This window comes from Salvia miltiorrhiza, unplaced genomic scaffold (assembly GCF_028751815.1).
Source record: "Salvia miltiorrhiza cultivar Shanhuang (shh) unplaced genomic scaffold, IMPLAD_Smil_shh fragScaff_scaffold_141_1, whole genome shotgun sequence".
NCBI lineage: Eukaryota > Viridiplantae > Streptophyta > Magnoliopsida > Lamiales > Lamiaceae > Salvia > Salvia miltiorrhiza.
The window spans coordinates 351,417-372,204 of record NW_026651417.1 but is presented as its reverse complement, the minus strand read 5'-3'; the positions used below and the strand labels follow the sequence as shown (position 1 = coordinate 372,204).

At 42.3% G+C, this 20,788-nt stretch overlaps 1 protein-coding gene and 1 long non-coding RNA gene across 2 annotated transcripts; both read left to right on the top strand.

Annotated features, from left to right (window-relative positions):
• Positions 1 to 316: 316 nt before the first annotated feature.
• LOC131002496 (uncharacterized) lies at positions 317 to 14,832 on the top strand. Its single transcript, XM_057928977.1, has 9 exons — positions 317 to 812; positions 1,224 to 1,648; positions 3,513 to 4,371; positions 5,702 to 5,943; positions 6,115 to 7,284; positions 7,603 to 7,851; positions 8,299 to 8,930; positions 9,063 to 9,841; positions 14,198 to 14,832. Exons 1-9 carry the CDS (start codon positions 317 to 319, stop codon positions 14,830 to 14,832), a joined length of 5,487 nt encoding a protein of 1,828 aa, XP_057784960.1.
• On the top strand, positions 10,701 to 13,857 carry LOC131002493 (uncharacterized). Its single transcript, XR_009094320.1, has 3 exons — positions 10,701 to 11,099; positions 13,055 to 13,118; positions 13,625 to 13,857. It is a non-coding gene; the product is annotated as an uncharacterized LOC131002493 (long non-coding RNA).
• Positions 14,833 to 20,788: the final 5,956 nt, after the last annotated feature.

Sequence of the window (20,788 nt, the reverse complement as noted above, 5' to 3'; positions counted from 1 at the left end):
ACTTGTTTGGTGGGATCAACTGGTAACGAGTAGGAGAAGAAACAATGAGCCATCTATTCAATCTTGGCAGGAGATGAAGGCTGTGATGCGGAAACGTTTTGTGCCAACTCATTACTACCGTGAGCTTTTTAACAAGTTGCAGACCTTGAGGCAGGGCAGTCGGAGTGTGGATGAGTATTATAAGGAGATGGAGGTTGCCATGATTAGAGCCAATGTGGAGGAGGAGCGAGAGGCGACCATGGCCAGATTCTTGGCTGGGCTGCATTGGGATATTCGTGATAAGGTGGAGTTGCAGCACTACGTTGAGTTGGAGGACATGGTCCACATGGCCATCAAGATAGAGACTCAACTCAAGCGGAGGGGCAACAACAGCAGCAACCAGCGCCAGACTCAGGGCAAGTGGATGTCGTCGCAACCCGTTGCCAGCGGTTCTTCGTCCAGAGGGATCCCCTGGCAGAAGGAAGCCCCGCCGCGCGAGGAGAAAAAGCAATTTGTTCGGTCCCGACCAGAGGGCTCCGGTGCAGCGAATCAGGGTAGTCCGACCGTTGTCGATGGTCGAAATCGCGATAAGAAGTGTTTTAAGTGCCAAGGGTTCGGGCATATTATGAGTGACTGTCCGAACAGGAGACTCATGATAATGCGCGATGACGGCGAAGTTGTGACGGATGGGGATGACACCGACCCTGATATGCCGAAATTGGAGGATGTCGATGATACCGCTGATGAGGAGGAATGTGAGGAGATTTTTGCGCCCAATGGACAACTTTTTGTAGCTCGGCGAGCCTTGAGTGTCCAAACTCTACCCCCGGAACGTGAGCAGAGGGAGAATCTTTTCCACACGAGATGTCTTGTTCAAGACAAGGTATGTAGTGTGATCATCGATGGCGGGAGTTGCACGAATGTGGCTAGTAGAGCCCTGGTTGAGAGATTGGGGCTAACCTCGGAGAAGCATCCCAAGCCGTATCGTTTGCAGTGGCTAAATGAGACTGGCATTATCAGAGTGACCAAGCAAGTGAAGGTCCCTTTTCGCATTGGGACGTATGAGGATGCGGTGGTGTGTGATGTGATCCCTATGCAAGCGAGCCACATCCTGTTGGGGCGCCCGTGGCAATTTGATCGCCGTGCAATTCATGATGGTTACACCAACAAATATTCATTTACATACAAGCAGAAGAAGGTGTCGCTTGTTCCTCTTACTCCTACCCAAGTTTATGAGGATCAAGTGCAATTGCAACGGGAGGCGGACAACCTAAAGTCCAAGGAGCAGCCTGTGGAGAAGAAGGAGCAGGGGCTGAACCATAAGTCCTTTCTTGCTACGGCTAGTGATTTGAAGTGGTGTGTTCAGGAGGAGAAGCCGATCTTGCTGTTGCGTTATCAGGAGACTTTGCTTATGTCTAACGATCTCTTTTCTCTACCCCCTTCTATTCGTGGTGTGTTGCAGGAGTTTGTTGATATTTTCCCCGACGATACACCTACCGGTTTACCACCACTTCGCGGGATTGAGCATCAGATTGACTTTGTGCCCGGTGCTACTTTGCCAAACAGACCAGCCTACCGCACCAACCCGGAGGAGACGAAGGAGTTGGAGAGGCAGATTGGTGAGTTGTTGGCCAAAGGGCATGTGAGGGAAAGCCTGAGCCCTTGTGCGGTACCAGTTCTCCTTGTACCAAAGAAGGACTCGTCGTGGAGGATGTGCTGTGATTGCCGAGCTATCAATAACTTCACGGTAAAATATCGCCATCCCATTCCTCGTTTAGATGATATGCTCGATGAGTTACATGGTTCTTGTGTCTATTCTAAGATCGATTTGCGTAGTGGATATCATCAGATTAGGATTAAGGAAGGTGATGAATGGAAAACTGCTTTTAAGACAAAACTTGGTTTGTATGAGTGGTTGGTTATGCCTTTTGGTTTGACTAATGCGCCTAGTACTTTCATGCTTCTTATGAATCATGTTTTGCGTGCTTTCATTGGCAGATTTGTAGTTGTTTACTTTGATGATATCCTCATTTATAGCCAGCATTTTGATGAGCATGTTGATCATTTGCGGTCTGTTATGAACGTACTTCGAAAGGAGAAGTTGTTTGCTAACCTTAAAAAGTGCATTTTTGCTATGGACAAGCTTGTGTTCCTTGGTTTTGTTGTTAGTGCACAAGGTGTACAGGTTGATGAGGAGAAGATCCGAGCAATCCAAGAGTGGCCAACACCGAGGAACATTGCAGCAGTTCGAAGCTTTCATGGTCTTGCTAGCTTCTATAGGCGATTCGTGCCTCACTTCAGCAGTATTGCCGCACCTCTGACAGAAGTCATCAAGAAGAATGTGGAATTTAAATGGGACAAAGCGCAAGAGGATGCATTTCAGCAGTTAAAATACAAATTGACCCATGCCCCGGTATTATCTCTTCCAAATTTCTCCAAATCTTTTGAGATTGAATGTGATGCTTCTGGTGTTGGTATTGGTGCAGTGTTGATGCAAGAGAGACGACCCATTGCGTATTTCAGCGAGAAGTTAAATGGGGCAACGTTGAGTTATCCAACGTATGATAAGGAGTTGTATGCATTGGTGAGAGCTTTGCAAACATGGCAGCACTACTTGTGTCCCAACGAGTTTGTCATTCACACGGACCATGAGTCGTGGAAACACTTGAAAGGCCAACACAAGTTGAACAAGCGACATGCGAGGTGGATGGAGTTCATTGAGACGTTTCCCTACGTCATCAAATACAAGCAAGGTAAGGAGAATGTTGTGGCTGATGCACTTTCTCGAAGGTATGCCTTGATTTCTACCTTAGATGCTAAGTTACTTGGCTTTGAGTGCCTCAAGAGTTTGTATGCGAGTGATGCTAATTTTGGTGAGATTTATATAGCATGTGAGCGAGCTTCTAGTGGAGAGTATTTTAGGCATGATGATTTTCTTTTTAGGAGGAATAAGTTATGCGTGCCGCAATGTTCTTTAGGAGAATTGTTATTGCTTGAGTCTCATGGTGGGGGTTTGATGGGACACTTTGGCTGTTCTGCATGAACATTTCTTTTGGCCTCATATGAAACGTGATGTTGAGAGAATTTGTGGTCGATGTGTTACATGTAAACAAGCTAAGTCTAGGGTGAGTTCCCATGGTTTGTATACACCATTGCCTATTCCTCACGCACCTTGGATTGATATTTCTATGGATTTTGTGTTAGGTTTGCCTAGGACTAAGCGTGGTCGTGACTCCATCTTTGTAGTTGTTGACAGATTTTCTAAGATGGCACATTTTATTCCTTGTCATAAATCTGATGATGCATCTCATGTGGCTGATCTTTTCTTTAGAGAGATTGTTAGATTACATGGCATGCCTAGAACTATTGTTTCTGATCGGGATTCGAAGTTTTTGAGCTATTTTTGGAAGACTTTGTGGTGCAAGTTGGGTACTAAACTTTTGTTTTCTACTACTTGTCATCCACAAACTGATGGTCAAACAGAAGTAGTGAATAGGACTTTGTCTACCTTACTTCGAGCTATTATTAAAAAGAACATTAAGTCGTGGGAAGAGTGTCTTCCTCATGTGGAATTCGCTTATAACCGTGCTGTTCATTCTGCCACTAAGTTTTCTCCATTTGAAATCGCGTATGGATTTAACCCTTTGACACATTTGGATTTGACTCCGTTACCCGAGATTGAGCAGGTTAACATGGATGGCCAGAACAGAGCAGACTTCGTGAAGAAGATCCATGAACGTGCCAGAGCCAACATTGAGCGCCGCACGCGGCAGTATGCTGAGCAAGCTAATCGGGGTCGTCGCAAAGTAGTATTTGAACCCGGTGATTGGGTTTGGCTGCACATGCGCAAGGAAAGATTTCCAGAGCAGAGGCGCTCCAAGTTACTCCCTCGGGGCGATGGTCCATTCCAAGTATTGGAACGGATCAATGATAATGCCTACAAACTAGATTTACCCGGTGAGTATAATGTGAGCGCTACATTCAATGTTACTGACTTAAGTCCCTTTGATGTAGGCGACGCTGTGGATTTGAGGACAAATCCTTTTCAAGAGAGGGGGAATGATGCAGTTCAGAGTAGAGGTCAGGATGCGGAGCAAAGCCGAATTTCAGAGGCTGCACAGAGTGAAGATCCGGTGCACGTGCCCGTTGGTCCAGTGACGAGAGCTAGGGCCAGGACGTTCAAGGCCAATTTAATGACATTGGTGGAGGAAATCTGGAGGCAGGAGCTGAAAAGGCCAATTGGAGAAGGACCGACGGATCAGAGTTCAAAGGTGGTAAACCTTATTGCTTACCGAGTTGAACCACCAGAGAAGTCTCGATTCCTCTGGCCTTGCCAGAGCAGCGGAATCGTTACCCCCGGGAAGAAGCGACTGGGCAGAGAACTCACGTTGAGTCTGCCCGAGCAGAGAACTCAAGTGGAGTCTGCCCGAGCAGAGAACTCAAGTGGAATCTGCCCGAGCAGAGAACTCACGTTGAGTCTGCCAGAGCAGAGAACTCAAGTGGAGTCTGCCCGAGCAGAGAACTCAAGTGGAGTCTGCCCGAGCAGAGAAACCCGCCAGAGAAGACTTGATTCCTCTGGCCTTGCCAGAGCAGACTCGTTTCCAATGCGTTTTTTTCAGAGGAGTCCTCGCTGGGCTTTCTTTTGACTTGTTGAACAAGTTCCGTTATTTCTTTAATTTCTGTTTATTTCCTTGTTACGTAGGGTTTCCCGTTCCCTATAAATAGGGCTGTTATGTGTTTGAAAAGTTAGACAATTTTTGATAAAATATAACAGTGAGTTTAATTCTCTCTCAAGTTTCGAATTCTTCTTGATAAACAAGGATTCACCTATCGACGAATCGACGAGTTTCTTCATCCCTCGCCGTGTGTCATTCAACGTCTCCGAGTTCTTGCGTCAAATGCACGTTGGGGTCTAGGGAATTATTCGCCTAGATCATTTCGTGGTTTAGATTCAGGGGTTTTGAGGCAATCCATCTTTATCTGTTCTTTTCTGTTTGTTACGTTCAATTTCAGTCTTCCGCGTATAAATCAAATAGATCGGAGTTTTCCTTATCTATTACGTTATTACTGTGTTTATCCGGTGAAACTTCCATAATTCTCGGCAAAAGAGCATATCATCTGGTATCAGTTTCCGGGTTTCATAAGGGTTACGCTATCTATATATTTACCAAAAAAAAAAAAAAAACAGAGCACAATCTACACGATCTGTCGAAAACAAAAAAAAAATGAAACAAGCAGAAAGCAGTACATCTTCAATTTGTGTTTACCCCGTTGTGTTTTACTTCATTCTTTGGGTTTAATCGCTCGTTGTGGTATTTGTATGTTTCTGCGTAGCACTGATTTTGGGTTCCAGTCTGCGTTTAGGCGTCTCTCTTTTCTTTGTCGAGTCCTATCTTATCTGTGTATTTTGCTGTGGTTCTTGTGAGGCGTGACATCGAGTGCTCTCGTCGAGTGCGCTTGTTGATCTCGTTGTGCCGTTGGTTGGTGATTTCCCGTGGTAGATTGAGGAATTTGTTTCTTTGACAGAGAATTTGAGCGGAAAAAGGCAAGAGTGGTGAGATTAGTAGAGGGTAAAAGCCTTGAATTGAGTGGATACACGAGCGCTGAGTGTTTTCATCTTGAGTGATACACGAGTGTTGGTAAGGTGGTGAGGTCCTTACGTTGTTTTTGTTGTTTCACTAACGTTTCTTGTTTTCTGTCCGTGTTGTTATGTCTAAACCAGCTGAACAGGGTATAGACTTGAGTGACAGCCCTGTTATGGATCCTCAGTTCAAACTAGTGATGGAGGCTCTTCGCTCCGAGTTTGGCAGGATGCTACATTCCGAACTCGAGGGCGTGTATGACAAGATCGACTTGCTGGAACAGTCTCATTCGCGTGCACCCACTTTCACACGAGGAGGCAGACGCGGGCGAGGAGGCCGTGGTGGTGGAGGCGGCCGATTCCACCGTCAGTATGAGGAGCATGTTGAGGATACCGAATTTGAGGATGAGGACGACGATGGAAGAGCGTGGCAGGACAATAATCTGGGCAACATCAAGATGAACATTCCTCCTTTCCAAGGGAAGAATGATCCCGAATTGTATCTTGATTGGGAGAGAAAGATGGAGCTTATGTTCGATTGCCACTCCTATTCAGAGCTCAAGAAGGTGAAGTTGGCAGCGGTTGAGTTCTCAGATTATGTACTTGTTTGGTGGGATCAACTGGTAACGAGTAGGAGAAGAAACAATGAGCCATCTATTCAATCTTGGCAGGAGATGAAGGCTGTGATGCGGAAACGTTTTGTGCCAACTCATTACTACCGTGAGCTTTTTAACAAGTTGCAGACCTTGAGGCAGGGCAGTCGGAGTGTGGATGAGTATTATAAGGAGATGGAGGTTGCCATGATTAGAGCCAATGTGGAGGAAGAGCGAGAGGCGACCATGGCCAGATTCTTGGCTGGGCTGCATTGGGATATTCGTGATAAGGTGGAGTTGCAGCACTACGTTGAGTTGGAGGACATGGTCCACATGGCCATCAAGATAGAGACTCAACTCAAGCTGAGGGGCAACAACAGCAGCAACCAGCGCCAGACTCAGGGCAAGTGGAGGTCGTCGCAATCCGTTGCCAGCGGTTCTTCGTCCAGAGGGATCCCCTGGCAGAAGGAAGCCCCGCCGCGCGAGGAGAAAAAGCAATTTGTTCGGTCCCGACCAGAGGGCTCCGGTGCAGCGAATCAGGGTAGTCCGACCGTTGTCGATGGTCGAAATCGCGATAAGAAGTGTTTTAAGTGCCAAGGGTTCGGGCATATTATGAGTGACTGTCCGAACAGGAGACTCATGATAATGCGCGATGACGGCGAAGTTGTGACGGATGGGGATGACACCGACCCTGATATGCCGAAATTGGAGGATGTCGATGATACCGCTGATGAGGAGGAATGTGAGGAGATTTTTGCGCCCAATGGACAACTTTTTGTAGCTCGGCGAGCCTTGAGTGTCCAAACTCCACCCCCGGAACGTGAGCAGAGGGAGAATCTTTTCCACACGAGATGTCTTGTTCAAGACAAGGTATGTAGTGTGATCATCGATGGCGGGAGTTGCACGAATGTGGCTAGTAGAGCCCTGGTTGAGAGATTGGGGCTAACCTCGGAGAAGCATCCCAAGCCGTATCGTTTGCAGTGGCTAAATGAGACTGGCATTATCAGAGTGACCAAGCAAGTGAAGGTCCCTTTTCGCATTGGGACGTATGAGGATGCGGTGGTGTGTGATGTGATCCCTATACAAGCGAGCCACATCCTGTTGGGGCGCCCGTGGCAATTTGATCGCCGTGCAATTCATGATGGTTACACCAACAAATATTCATTTACATACAAGCAGAAGAAGGTGTCGCTTGTTCCTCTTACTCCTACCCAAGTTTATGAGGATCAAGTGCAATTGCAACGGGAGGCGGACAACCTAAAGTCCAAGGAGCAGCCTGTGGAGAAGAAGGAGCAGGGGCTGAACCATAAGTCCTTTCTTGCTACGGCTAGTGATTTGAAGTGGTGTGTTCAGGAGGAGAAGCCGATCTTGCTGTTGCGTTATCAGGAGACTTTGCTTATGTCTAACGATCTCTCTTCTCTACCCCCTTCTATTCGTGGTGTGTTGCAGGAGTTTGTTGATGTTTTCCCCGATGATACACCTACCGGTTTACCACCACTTCGCGGGATTGAGCATCAGATTGACTTTGTGCCCGGTGCTACTTTGCCAAACAGACCAGCCTACCGCACCAACCCGGAGGAGACGAAGGAGTTGGAGAGGCAGATTGGTGAGTTGTTGGCCAAAGGGCATGTGAGGGAAAGCCTGAGCCCTTGTGCGGTACCAGTTCTCCTTGTACCAAAGAAGGACTCGTCGTGGAGGATGTGCTGTGATTGCCGAGCTATCAATAACATCACGGTAAAATATCGCCATCCCATTCCTCGTTTAGATGATATGCTCGATGAGTTACATGGTTCTTGTGTCTTTTCTAAGATCGATTTGCGTAGTGGATATCATCAGATTAGGATTAAGGAAGGTGATGAATGGAAAACTGCTTTTAAGACAAAACTTGGTTTGTATGAGTGGTTGGTTATGCCTTTTGGTTTGACTAATGCGCCTAGTACTTTCATGCGTCTTATGAATCATGTTTTGCGTGCTTTCATTGGCAGATTTGTAGTTGTTTACTTTGATGATATCCTCATTTATAGCCAGCATTTTGATGAGCATGTTGATCATTTGCGGTCTGTTATGAACGTACTTCGAAAGGAGAAGTTGTTTGCTAACCTTAAAAAGTGCATTTTTGCTACGGACAAGCTTGTGTTCCTTGGTTTTGTTGTTAGTGCACAAGGTGTACAGGTTGATGAGGAGAAGATCCGAGCAATCCAAGAGTGGCCAACACCGAGGAACATTGCAGCAGTTCGAAGCTTTCATGGTCTTGCTAGCTTCTATAGGCGATTCGTGCCTCACTTCAGCAGTATTGCCGCACCTCTGACAGAAGTCATCAAGAAGAATGTGGAATTTAAATGGGACAAAGCGCAAGAGGATGCATTTCAGCAGTTAAAATACAAATTGACCCATGCCCCGGTATTATCTCTTCCAAATTTCTCCAAATCTTTTGAGATTGAATGTGATGCTTCTGGTGTTGGTATTGGTGCAGTGTTGATGCAAGAGAGACGACCCATTGCGTATTTCAGCGAGAAGTTAAATGGGGCAACGTTGAGTTATCCAACGTATGATAAGGAGTTGTATGCATTGGTGAGAGCTTTGCAAACATGGCAGCACTACTTGTGGCCCAACGAGTTTGTCATTCACACGGACCATGAGTCGTTGAAACACTTGAAAGGCCAACACAAGTTGAACAAGCGACATGCGAGGTGGATGGAGTTCATTGAGACGTTTCCCTACGTCATCAAATACAAGCAAGGTAAGGAGAATGTTGTGGCTGATGCACTTTCTCGAAGGTATGCCTTGATTTCTACCTTAGATGCTAAGTTACTTGGCTTTGAGTGCCTCAAGAGTTTGTATGCGAGTGATGCTGATTTTGGTGAGATTTATATAGCATGTGAGCGAGCTTCTAGTGGAGAGTATTTTAGGCATGATGATTTTCTTTTTAGGAGGAATAAGTTATGCGTGCCGCAATGTTCTTTAGGAGAATTGTTATTGCTTGAGTCTCATGGTGGGGGTTTGATGGGACACTTTGGCATTGCTAAGACTTTGGCTGTTCTGCATGAACATTTCTTTTGGCCTCATATGAAACGTGATGTTGAGAGAATTTGTGGTCGATGTGTTACATGTAAACAAGCTAAGTCTAGGGTGAGTTCCCATGGTTTGTATACACCATTGCCTATTCCTCACGCACCTTGGATTGATATTTCTATGGATTTTGTATTAGGTTTGCCTAGGACTAAGCGTGGTCGTGACTCCATCTTTGTAGTTGTTGACAGATTTTCTAAGATGGCATATTTTATTCCTTGTCATAAATCTGATGATGCATCTCATGTGGCTGATCTTTTCTTTAGAGAGATTGTTAGATTACATGGCATGCCTAGAACTATTGTTTCCGATCGGGATTCGAAGTTTTTGAGCTATTTTTGGAAGACTTTGTGGTGCAAGTTGGGTACTAAACTTTTGTTTTCTACTACTTGTCATCCACAAACTGATGGTCAAACAGAAGTAGTGAATAGGACTTTGTCTACCTTACTTCGAGCTATTATTCAAAAGAACATTAAGTCGTGGGAAGAGTGTCTTCCTCATGTGGAATTCGCTTATAACCGTGCTGTTCATTCTGCCACTAAGTTTTCTCCATTTGAAATCGCGTATGGATTTAACCCTTTGACACCTTTGGATTTGACTCCGTTACCCGAGATTGAGTGTAACACCCCGTACTTTTCCTCATGTTGTGAGAAAGTGTCTAAACACTATTGAGAGTACTGAGATGTCAAATTACGAGACTACTTTTTTTTTTTTTTTTTTTTTTTGAGCAGATAAGACAGATTGTCTTTTAAATAGAGATACGAGTGAATAAACCGATGATGGAATTAGAGTGATGAGATTTGAGAAATGAGTTGAGATAGAGATGCTGATTGATATTGAGCTGAGATTTTATTTTATTACCAACTACCGGGAATAGAGTTACCGGATACTGAATTGTTATAGATTGACTATCCTATTAAGAAAAATAGGAATACTGAGTTGGAAATAGAGTCGAGGAAGAAAGAGTGAGAAACCTTGATATATAGAGTCGGTCAGAGAGACGTCTAGCTTATTTGAGCCTGCCGACTGTTTTGATGTGATGTTATGTGAATTTACGTGACTGAGTAATTATGTGATTTTGTGACGTGTGTCATTGTGACCGAGTTATTATGATTTTTATTCGAGACCTTAGCATTTGGAATTTTGTTTAAGTTTCCAAAGCAAGTATGGTTTATTCTTATCGAGAAATCGAATGATGCCGGTTTATGAAAATTTTTCCGAGCATAATATTTTTAAATTATTTTTTTTCTTCCTACGAAGAGGAATATTATATATATGTGAGTGCACTAATATGAGTGCTATAATTATTATTTTGGTCACATGAATATTTATGATGTGGTATTTTATTAATGAGTGACTTTTCCATAGTTGTTGTGATTATTATTTAATCACCCTTCTCTCTATTATTTTAATTTCTCTACCATATGTTATATGCCTAAATTTTGCTAAGTATAGAATTGAGAGAGTAGAGAGTTGAGAGTACATTAGAGAGAGTGTAGAGACTAGTGAGAGGAAAGTGTAGAGATTTGAGAGAGAAAGAAGAGATTAGAGTGAGAAGAGGCATTAATGCCAAATATTCTCTAAGATTCACAAATCTTTCCAAAGATTAGCCAAATCCTTCTATATCTTGCAAAGGATTTTCCTCTCTCTTCTCCACCCCATTTTCGATCTCTCTCCCTCTCCCTCATCTCTCACTTCACTTTCCACCATTGTTAGCCATTGATGAAACCTTCGAAGCTTCACCCAAGTATGCCAAACACATAAATCACTACTTAAATCCTCCATAAACACATCCTATCAACTTAAATTCAAGAGAATCCTTGAAGATTGGTTTCAAGAATAGTGAGAGAAAATTTGGATAATTGGTGAAAACTTGGGTAAGTGATCTCCATATTCATAGATATAATTTGTATGAGTTTGTATATGAGTTTATTTGAAGGATTGAAGCAAGAAATCACCCCCTCTCTTATTTTTCATAATTTTCGAAAATTTGGGTGTTCTACCCTTCAAAAAATTTTCTTCTTCTTTCCTTGAATTGAGGTGAGAAAAGTGATCTATGTGATGTTTGGTGATGATTGAGGTGTGTTTTGAAAAACTATGTTTTGAGATGTAAAGATTCGATGAGTTTAGTTTACCCCAATTTGGGAATTTTTTTTGAGTTGATGATCAAGGTGATGAAGTGATGATGTATATGAGTCTATGAGATGTTTATGATGATGATTGATGGATTAATTTGAGTATATGATGTCAATTGGAGTTTTGATATGAGTTAGCTTACTAAAATTAGGGCTATGTGTATCTATGATCTAAAATATATAATTGATGGAGTATATGTGAGTTTAATTGGCTAAAAATGAAAGATCTATGAATGGATTAGAGATTTGTATGTGTTTGTAAAAATTTCAAAGAGTTAGTTTAGTAAAAATTAGGACTTTTGGTCTATTTGATATTTAAGTGATTTTGATTAAGATATGTGTTTTTAAGTATGATAGTAGTGTTTTAATATGTTTGATTAAGTCTATTGGAAGCTAAGTAAAATTTTGACTTGAGTTAGTTATGAGAATTTTTGAGTTTTCATATTTGAGAAGTCATCGATTGTTTAAATGTGGTCTATTTTGATCTATGACCATTATGTGAAAGATGTCATGCTTTTGTTGAGAATTTTATGTTGATATATGAGTTTTTCACTAGAGTTAGTTTACATGATAAAAAGGGATATATATGTGTAAAATGAGTTACATGATGTATGGAGTCAATAATGAATGATTGAGTGTTTTTGAGCATGAGATTGAAAAGAGAATTTGATTGATACGTTGTTGAAACGTTTCCCTTGAGATTTGAGTTAAGATGTAAAAGAGGAGAGTTAATTTGAGTATGATGAGTATTTTAATGTTTTTGAATGTTTTTAAGTGCTTTAAGTGCTTAAAATGAGTTTTGATGTGTTTGCTTTGTATAAATGTTAAATTGAGCATTTAAGAGTTGAGATGAGTTTTTGGTGATTTTTCGTAGGCTACTGACCTACTGTGATCGACGATTTGTCGATGTCAAAAAGCTTTGAAAATTTTACAGAATGTCCCTACATGAGTCTTGAGCACCTCTGTAAAATTTCAAGTCATTGGGACTTGATTTACTATTTTTATAAAATGAAAAACCAAATCTGCACATTTCTGCCGGGAATTTCAGAGAACAGGGGACAAAGTCATTCATTTCAGTGACTTCCTGTGTGATCTAGCTTTCCAAATTTTTATGGTATCAACCTTACTGTATGGTCTAGATATCCACCAAATTTGAGCTCAGTTTGACAACGTTTACTATTTTTCAAAAATCAATGTTTCCGATTGCTCAAAACTGCCGATTATGGTAGACCGTGGTAAAAACGCCATATCTCCCAAACCACTTGGAGTTTCTGACTCTACTTTTTTTTAAATGAAACTAGACTCAAATACCTTTCTTTTGGTATGAGTCTGGAGTCCAGGGGATGTCGGAGTCAGAACGTGTAAAATTTTGAAGTTGAGTCTGTGTAAAAACAGAACATGTCTTGATGATGTTTGATGGTATCTTCTTATGTGCCTTATGTGATTGTGTTGCCTAAGTGTTTGAATGAGATTAGACGAGTCTTATATGAGAGATGAATCGAGACTTAGAACCATGTTTTTCTTGAATCCTATCCTTGGACTTAAGGATTTGAAATGAGTAAAGAGTTTATGTAGAGTTGGTTAAGAGATAGAATATAATATAGAGCATGAGTTAAGGCATGAGATTTTGCCAATGAGTTTCTAATCGGGATTCATTTTATGACATGAACCTTCGATGATGACGATGATCCCTGAAGACACGAGCCGAGCAAGGAAGTAAGTAACTCCGCTTTGACGGGAGTTTTTGAGTAAGGTCTTCAGGTGGGCAATATTTTGAGTATATGTTTATCATATGAGCTTTCCAAAATGATGTAATGATGTTATGAGCTTATCAAATGTTTTGAGATAAATGATGTTTGAGAACTGTTTGACTTGCCAATTTTTGATGTTGAGTTTGTGTGTTACCCTCTACTGATGAGACGAATTCGGTCCTGCCACAAGCGGGATTTTGTGCACAGAGGTGACTGTGAGCCGTCTTCGGGTCGGCCGGTCACGGTACTTGAGAGGGAGGCCTACTTCTCAGTACCTTTGATGATGAGTAGTGGATGTGGTACATACATGATGAATGTTTAAACTGCGCAGTTACTTATTTATGATGTTGATTATAAAACTGCATGCACAGATTCATTGATACTAACTTATTTCTGTGTATTGCTGTGATGTGGCAAGCTTCAGACTTATAGCTCTAAGAGCACCTTTCTTGTTTTTCGGCGTTTGCCCACTGAGTATTATATACTCACGCCCTGCATGTATTTCTAAATGTGCAGGCTAAGCGAGGAGTGAGATTGGTCTGGTGCTGGTGGGGGATCGTTAGATGACGTATTTGCTTTATCGTATTTCCTTTTTATCGATAAAGTCTTGATGTGAAGTTACTTTGAATATGAATCAAGTAATATACTCACGGTTGTGTGTCTCCATACATGTAACCGGTTCGCCTTTTGCTGCGACACTCTGCATATTATGTTTCCTTATGAAAAATAAGCTATACCTGTTTTGTTTTTGTTCGTGAAATTCCTGATAATTAAAAAGTTACAACGACGTTGACGATTTTACCCTTGGGTTCAATTAATAATATTTTTCCTTAGCATGCTTTGATGTGAGCTTCCGCTTGATGTTCGACCTACTCTTCTATTCCTTTATTCTTTAAAAATAGTCGTATCGATACTCGTACCCCACTATCACTAGTGTCGGGATTTCGGGCTGCGACATTGAGCAGGTTAACATGGATGGCCAGAACAGAGCAGACTTCGTGAAGAAGATCCATGAACGTGCCAGAGCCAACATTGAGCGCCGCACACGGCAGTATGCTGAGCAAGCTAATCGGGGTCGTCGCAAAGTAGTATTTGAACCCGGTGATTGGGTTTGGCTGCACATGCGCAAGGAAAGATTTCCAGAGCAGAGGCGCTCCAAGTTACTCCCTCGGGGCGATGGTCCATTCCAAGTATTGGAACGGATCAATGATAATGCCTACAAACTAGATTTACCCGGTGAGTATAATGTGAGCGCTACATTCAATGTTACTGACTTAAGTCCCTTTGATGTAGGCGACGCTGTGGATTTGAGGACAAATCATTTTCAAGAGAGGGGGAATGATGCAGTTCAGAGTAGAGGTCAGGATGCGGAGCAAAGCCGAATTTCAGAGGCTGCACAGAGTGAAGATCCGGTGCACGTGCCCGTTGGTCCAGTGACGAGAGCTAGGGCCAGGACGTTCAAGGCCAATTTAATGACATTGGTGGAGGAAATCTGGAGGCAGGAGCTGAAAAGGCCAATTGGAGAAGGACCGACGGATCAGAGTTCAAAGGTGGTAAACCTTATTGCTTACCGAGTTGAACCACCAGAGAAGTCTCGATTCCTCTGGCTTTGCCAGAACAGCGAAATCATGCCGCCCAGAGAAGACTCGATCCCTCTGGCCTTGCCAGAGCAGCGGAATCGTTACCCCCCGGGAAGAAGCGACTGGGCAGAGAACTCACGTTGAGTCTGCCCGAGCAGAGAACTCAAGTGGAGTCTGCCCGAGCAGAGAACTCAAGTGGAATCTGCCCGAGCAGAGAACTCACGTTGAGTCTGCCAGAGCAGAGAACTCAAGTGGAGTCTGCCCGAGCAGAGAACTCAAGTGGAGTCTGCCCGAGCAGAGAAACCCGCCAGAGAAGACTTGATTCCTCTGGCCTTGCCAGAGCAGACTCGTTTCCAATGCGTTTTTTTCAGAGGAGTCCTCGCTGGGGTTTCTTTTGACTTGTTGAACAAGTTCCGTTATTTCTTTAATTTCTGTTTATTTCCTTGTTACGTAGGGTTTCCCGTTCCCTATAAATAGGGCTGTTATGTGTTTGAAAAGTTAGACAATTTTTGATAAAATATAACAGTGAGTTTAATTCTCTCTCAAGTTTCGAATTCTTCTTGATAAACAAGGATTCACCTATCGACGAATCGACGAGTTTCTTCATCCCTCGCCGTGTGTCATTCAGCGTCTCCGAGTTCTTGCGTCAAATGCACGTTGGGGTCTAGGGAATTATTCGCCTAGATCATTTCGTGGTTTAGATTCAGGGGTTTTGAGGCAATCCATCTTTATCTGTTCTTTTCTGTTTGTTACGTTCAATTTCAGTCTTCCGCGTATAAATCAAATAGATCGGAGTTTTCCTTATCTATTACGTTATTACTGTGTTTTTCCGGTGAAACTTCCATAATTCTCGGCAAAAGAGCATATCACAACGCCGATGCTAACTACATGGCTGTTCGGAAGAGAGAAGAGGCATGGAGGTATTTTCAACAACAATTTCGGCATGATCCAAGTTCAAGAAAATTCAGCGTTTGAGCCGACGCATATGGTTTTTGATCCCGGCAAGATGATTGATGGACAAGAGAGACCATCTAGGGTTCATCAATTGTTTCTTGTAATAACCGAAGATCTGATTTTTGATCCCGGCATTGGCACTCACGACTTGGATTTGAGGACTAATCCCTTTCAAGAGGAGGGGAATGATGCATGCCATGGAGGCCCAAGTTACGTTGCATATGTGGGCTGATTTAATAGAGTCTTTTATTTTGTTTTATCTTATAATTTTCGTGGGTTATGTTAGGGTGGCTGAAATTAGGCCTTACTTGAGTCAATTTTGAGTTTTATACCTTGTTTTGACTAAGGATATGTTTCCTTATTAGATTAGGAGTTATTTTCCATGTTTATTCTCCTAGTTTGGTTAGGTTTTCACATACCTTATTTGTAGTCTTTATGATGGACGAAAATTAGGGTGTCTTTTGCTTGTTAGTCAAGTTAGGTTTAGTCTTTACTTTGCCTATATATAAGGCTTTGTGTTGGACGAAATTTATAGCCTACTTTTATCAATAAACTTGTGAGTTTTATTTCTCTCTTGAGAATTCCGAATTCCTCTTGATTATTCCAAGACGAATTCAATTATCGACGTAACGGCGAGTTCAACCAACCCTCGTCGGGTGTCATTCAGCGTCCCCGAGTTGCTGCGTCAACTGCACGTTGGGGTTTAGGGATCCGTTCACCTAAATCATTCCGTGGGTTAGATTCAGAGGTTTTGGGATTTCCATCCTTTCCGTTCAAGTTCAGTCTTCCGCGTGTGTTGTGTTCGATCGATCGGCAAGGATCGTATCATCATGTTTCAAAATTTTGAATAGATGGATCACATGTCATTTTTGATAGTAGTATTTCTATCATAAGAAATGACAAAGTTGTCTATTCTGGTATTTTTGAACATCTCTCTTCATACTATAACTTGTCTCCAAAATACCTTTATATTGCATTTACATCATCGAACAAAAGAAAGAGAGAAGTTAAGGCTAATCTCTCATGAGGATCTTACACATATATTGATACCCTAGATTAGGTCACATCTATCTTAACAGGAACCAAAGGCTCGTGTCTAAACAAGTACATTGGATTCAATCCAGGTTGTACTATTTGGAACCTGCGAATCCTGTATAGAGGAAAAGATGGAGACCAGGTCGTTCATGACAAGGGGGATAAAGGGCCAATAATGTGTTAGGAATGATCTTTTCTGATTCATTGTCAGTGTTTGGGATTCCAACCCAGTTTACTACACCGTGTAATCCCTATATAAGATGGTGTGGTGGAGAGAAGAAATAGGTCACTCTTGGAAAAATATGTTCGATGATGAGTTATGTATCTTTGCAATTAGTCCTAAAGAATCAGAAGGTGGTTATTAGCAATGACACACGATTCTTAGAAGTGGACTATGAGAATAATCACTAATCCAAGTCAGATAGTGTGCTTCAAGAAATTGAAGACATTAGACAGGCGATTCCATCACCCAAGCCAAGTGTGCAAGAGTTTTCTACCACAAGACACTGCACGCACTGTTGACACACATGTGCCACCTGAAGTAATATTAAATTGAATTAACGTTCCACTTGCCCGATGATCGTTTCTTGGATTATTATTAATTCATCATACAACGATTAATCCTAACATGCTCCTATGAATTTAACAGCTGCACACAGGTGTTAGGATTTACTTACTTGTGAATCGGATGCACAGGTGATTGATGATTGTATCGAACAACTCCAGTTCTGATCTTCTGGACTGTATCCCGCTCTAGTCTCACCGTTGGATGGACAACGAACTGTGAGAAAACCCAAGCCAGAGAGTATCCCACGTTACCTGCGCCTCCCTCAGTTCTCAAACCTTAATTAATTATCAGTGTGTATTTTCTGAGAGCTGACAGCTGTATTTAAATAAATTAAATACGTGTGGGGCGCAGATTAGGGTGTGTGGGGCATCCTCTGCTTATTTCTGGGCTAGGAGACTTTGGGCCAGTCCAGGGACCAAATACAAGGAATAAAGATGGGTCTCAAATAAATTAATTTATCTATGGTCAGCCCAGACCATAATTAATTTATAAATATTAGTTCATTCCACTAGAGAACCAATATTGACTTACCCCTTTATTACCGGTGATGAGTCGGGACTTGTATTTAGACTTATTAAATCCTCGTATTTAAAATATCCGACATCCATCAATTAATTAGAGCTCTGACAGCCTAAATTAATTAATCTCTTCGTAATCCTTAAGCAGTACCACTCAAACCTTATTATTGCACCTGAACTTAATCAACCTGCAGGGTTTAGTGCAATAAACATTATTGAGCTCCTTAAGGGGATGTCATTATCCTATACGGATACGAGTACCAATACAGATAATCAGATATCATATATTAACTGCTATCACCCAAGATACAGAGTACTCAAGTTACTATATAACTCTCGCTCATAGTAAGTCAAAGTGATAGACAAATCAACATATAAATCTGACATCTTATTAGTATTAAGATCTTATAAGTCACCGAGATCTCTAATTCTTCACTTAGGTCAGATAGAAGAATATATCTCACTATGGTCCTATCAATACGTATTACGTACCAGTATAGATAAGTAGTCAAGACAAAATACTTCCATCTATACCGCAACCTAAACCAATAACTTGTCCTAGAGTTATTTCGGTTGTGATCATATTATATCTCTTAAGGTTAATCCAATTATATGGTCTTCTGTGATCTACAACACACCATATAATCTACTTATATAGAGATAAAGAACATACATATGCAATCATGAACCCAACCAGATAGGAGATTAAATAGTGAAAACAGGAATCATTGTTTACAAGCATAAAACGTTCTTGCTTTCAGTATACAAATCCAACAATCTCCCACTTATACTAAAGCAAAACTTTTAGTATACAATGTGTCTAAATACTAGCTATTACAACATCCACTTCACTCTTTACTTCTTCTCCCACTTATACTGAAAGTTTTTCTCTAAGTGGGTGGCATCAACCGCAGCCCCATTCCTCGAGCATGCTTCTCGTAGGCCTTTTGCGGTAAGCTCTTCGTGAAAGGATCAGCTAAGTTCTCCAAAGTGTTAATCTTCTCAACTAGCACATCTCCTCTGCTTACGATTTCTTGTATGATGTGGTACTTTCTCTCTATGTGTTTGGTCGCCTTGTGGCTCCTGGGTTCCTTAGAATTTGCCACTGCACCCGAGTTATCACAATAAATTATGATACTTTTAGGCAAATTAGGTACCACTCCTAGATCCAAGAGGTAGTTCCGGAACCATACAGCCTCTTTAGCAGCTTTGGAAGCAGCTACGTACTCGGCTTCCATGGTGGAGTCTGCAATGCATTTCTGCTTTGCACTCCGCCATGATACGGCTCCACCTCCCACATATCCAGAGGTAGATCTCTTCTCATCCCGATCAGCCTGGAAATCCGAATCGGTGTAACCCAAAGGAGATAGACTGTCTGATTGGTAAACTAGCCTATAATCTCGAGTCCTCTTCGGGTACTTGAGAATATGCTTTACCGCAGTCCAGTGTCCTGGTCCAGGGTTCGACTGATATCTTATAACCATGCCAACGACATAGCAAATATCAGGTCTCGTGCAGAGCATTGCATACATGAGGCTACCTACAACGGAAGCATAGGGTATCTTCCTCATCTCCTCAACCTCACTAGGCGTCTTAGGACACATGTCCTTAGACAGAGGAATGCCATGTCTGAAAGGTAGCAAGCCTTTCTTGGCATTTTGCATGCTAAAACGAGCAATCACAGTATCAATGTAGGTTGCTTGAGATAAGCTTAACATCCTTTTCTGGCGATCACGGACAACCTTGATCCCCAGGATGTACGCTGCATCTCCTAAGTCCTTCATTTGAAACTGTTCGGATAACCACTTCTTTATGTCTGATAATAGCTCAACATTGTTGCCAATGAGGAGGATATCATCTACATAAAGTGTAAGGAAAACCACGTCACCATTGGCATCTAAGCGGTACACGCAACTTTCGTTTTCACAGCGAGTAAATCCATAGGATTTAATCACCTCATCAAAACGCTTGTTCCATGACCTCGAAGTTTGCTTAAGTCCATAAATGGACTTCTTCAACTTCCAAACGAGATGTTCTTCGCCCTTCTTCACAAACCCTTCGGGTTGCTGCATATAGATGTCCCTTCCTTCTTCAAGGAAACCGTTTAGAAAAGGGGTTTTGACATTCATTTGCCAAATCTCAAGGTTCATGTGGGCTGCTATGGCAAGGAGTATTCGGATAGACTTAAGCATGGCAACCGGCGAAAAAGTTTCATCATAATCTATACCCTGTTCCTGGGTATAGCCTTTCGCCACCAGTCTAGCTTTAAAAGCTGCGACTTCGCCATCCGAATCTCGCTTTCTCTTGTATACCCACCTACTACCTATAGCTTCAAAACTATCAGGTAGTTTAGTTTTCTCGTATACCTCCATAGCAGTCATGGATTCTATTTCAGAAACCATGGCTTCGTACCAAGAATCTGCATCCAGATCTTTCATCGCTTGTCTATAGTTATCAGGGTCGACATCCTTTTGTTCATCAACAGGAAGAAGATCCGAAGATTCTCCCAAGAACATAAATCGATCGGGTTGAACTACAACCCTCCCACTACGACGAAGCGGTGGTGGTACAGCTGTGACAATGGTTTGTGCAGTATCCTGTGGTGCATTCGCTTGCATACTTGGCTGGGGTGATGGAATCGCCTGTCCATTGCCTTCGATTTCTTGAAGGACAATCTCGGACTTAGACTTGTGGTTATCTATATAATCTTGTTCCAAGAATCGTGCGTTGGTGCTAACAACCACTTTCTGATCCTTAGGATTATAAAAATAACCACCTCTTGTTCCCTTAGGATATCCTATAAACAGCATTAATTCGCATTTAGGCTCCAATTTCTTCGCTTCCTTGTCTAGCACGTATGCAGGACAACCCCATATCTTTATATGATACAAGCTGGGCTGACGCCCTGACCATAACTCGATAGGAGTTTTAGGAACCGATTTGGACGGTACTTGATTCAGCAAATAAACCGCTGTTTCCAAAGCATATCCCCAAAACGAGATAGGCAATGATGCATAGCTCATCA

What these genes read in the sequence shown, in the direction of transcription:
- LOC131002496 (XM_057928977.1), top strand. Translation starts at nt 317, where the DNA reads ATGGTCCACATGGCCATCAAGATAGAGACTCAACTCAAGCGGAGGGGC. An exon ending in ACCGTCAGTATGAGGAGCAT is followed by an intron (nt 5,944 to 6,114) that starts GTTGAGGATACC and finishes CACTCCTATTCA; the next exon opens with GAGCTCAAGAAGGTGAAGTT. An exon ending in GCTGATGCACTTTCTCGAAG is followed by an intron (nt 8,931 to 9,062) that starts GTATGCCTTGAT and finishes AGAGTATTTTAG; the next exon opens with GCATGATGATTTTCTTTTTA.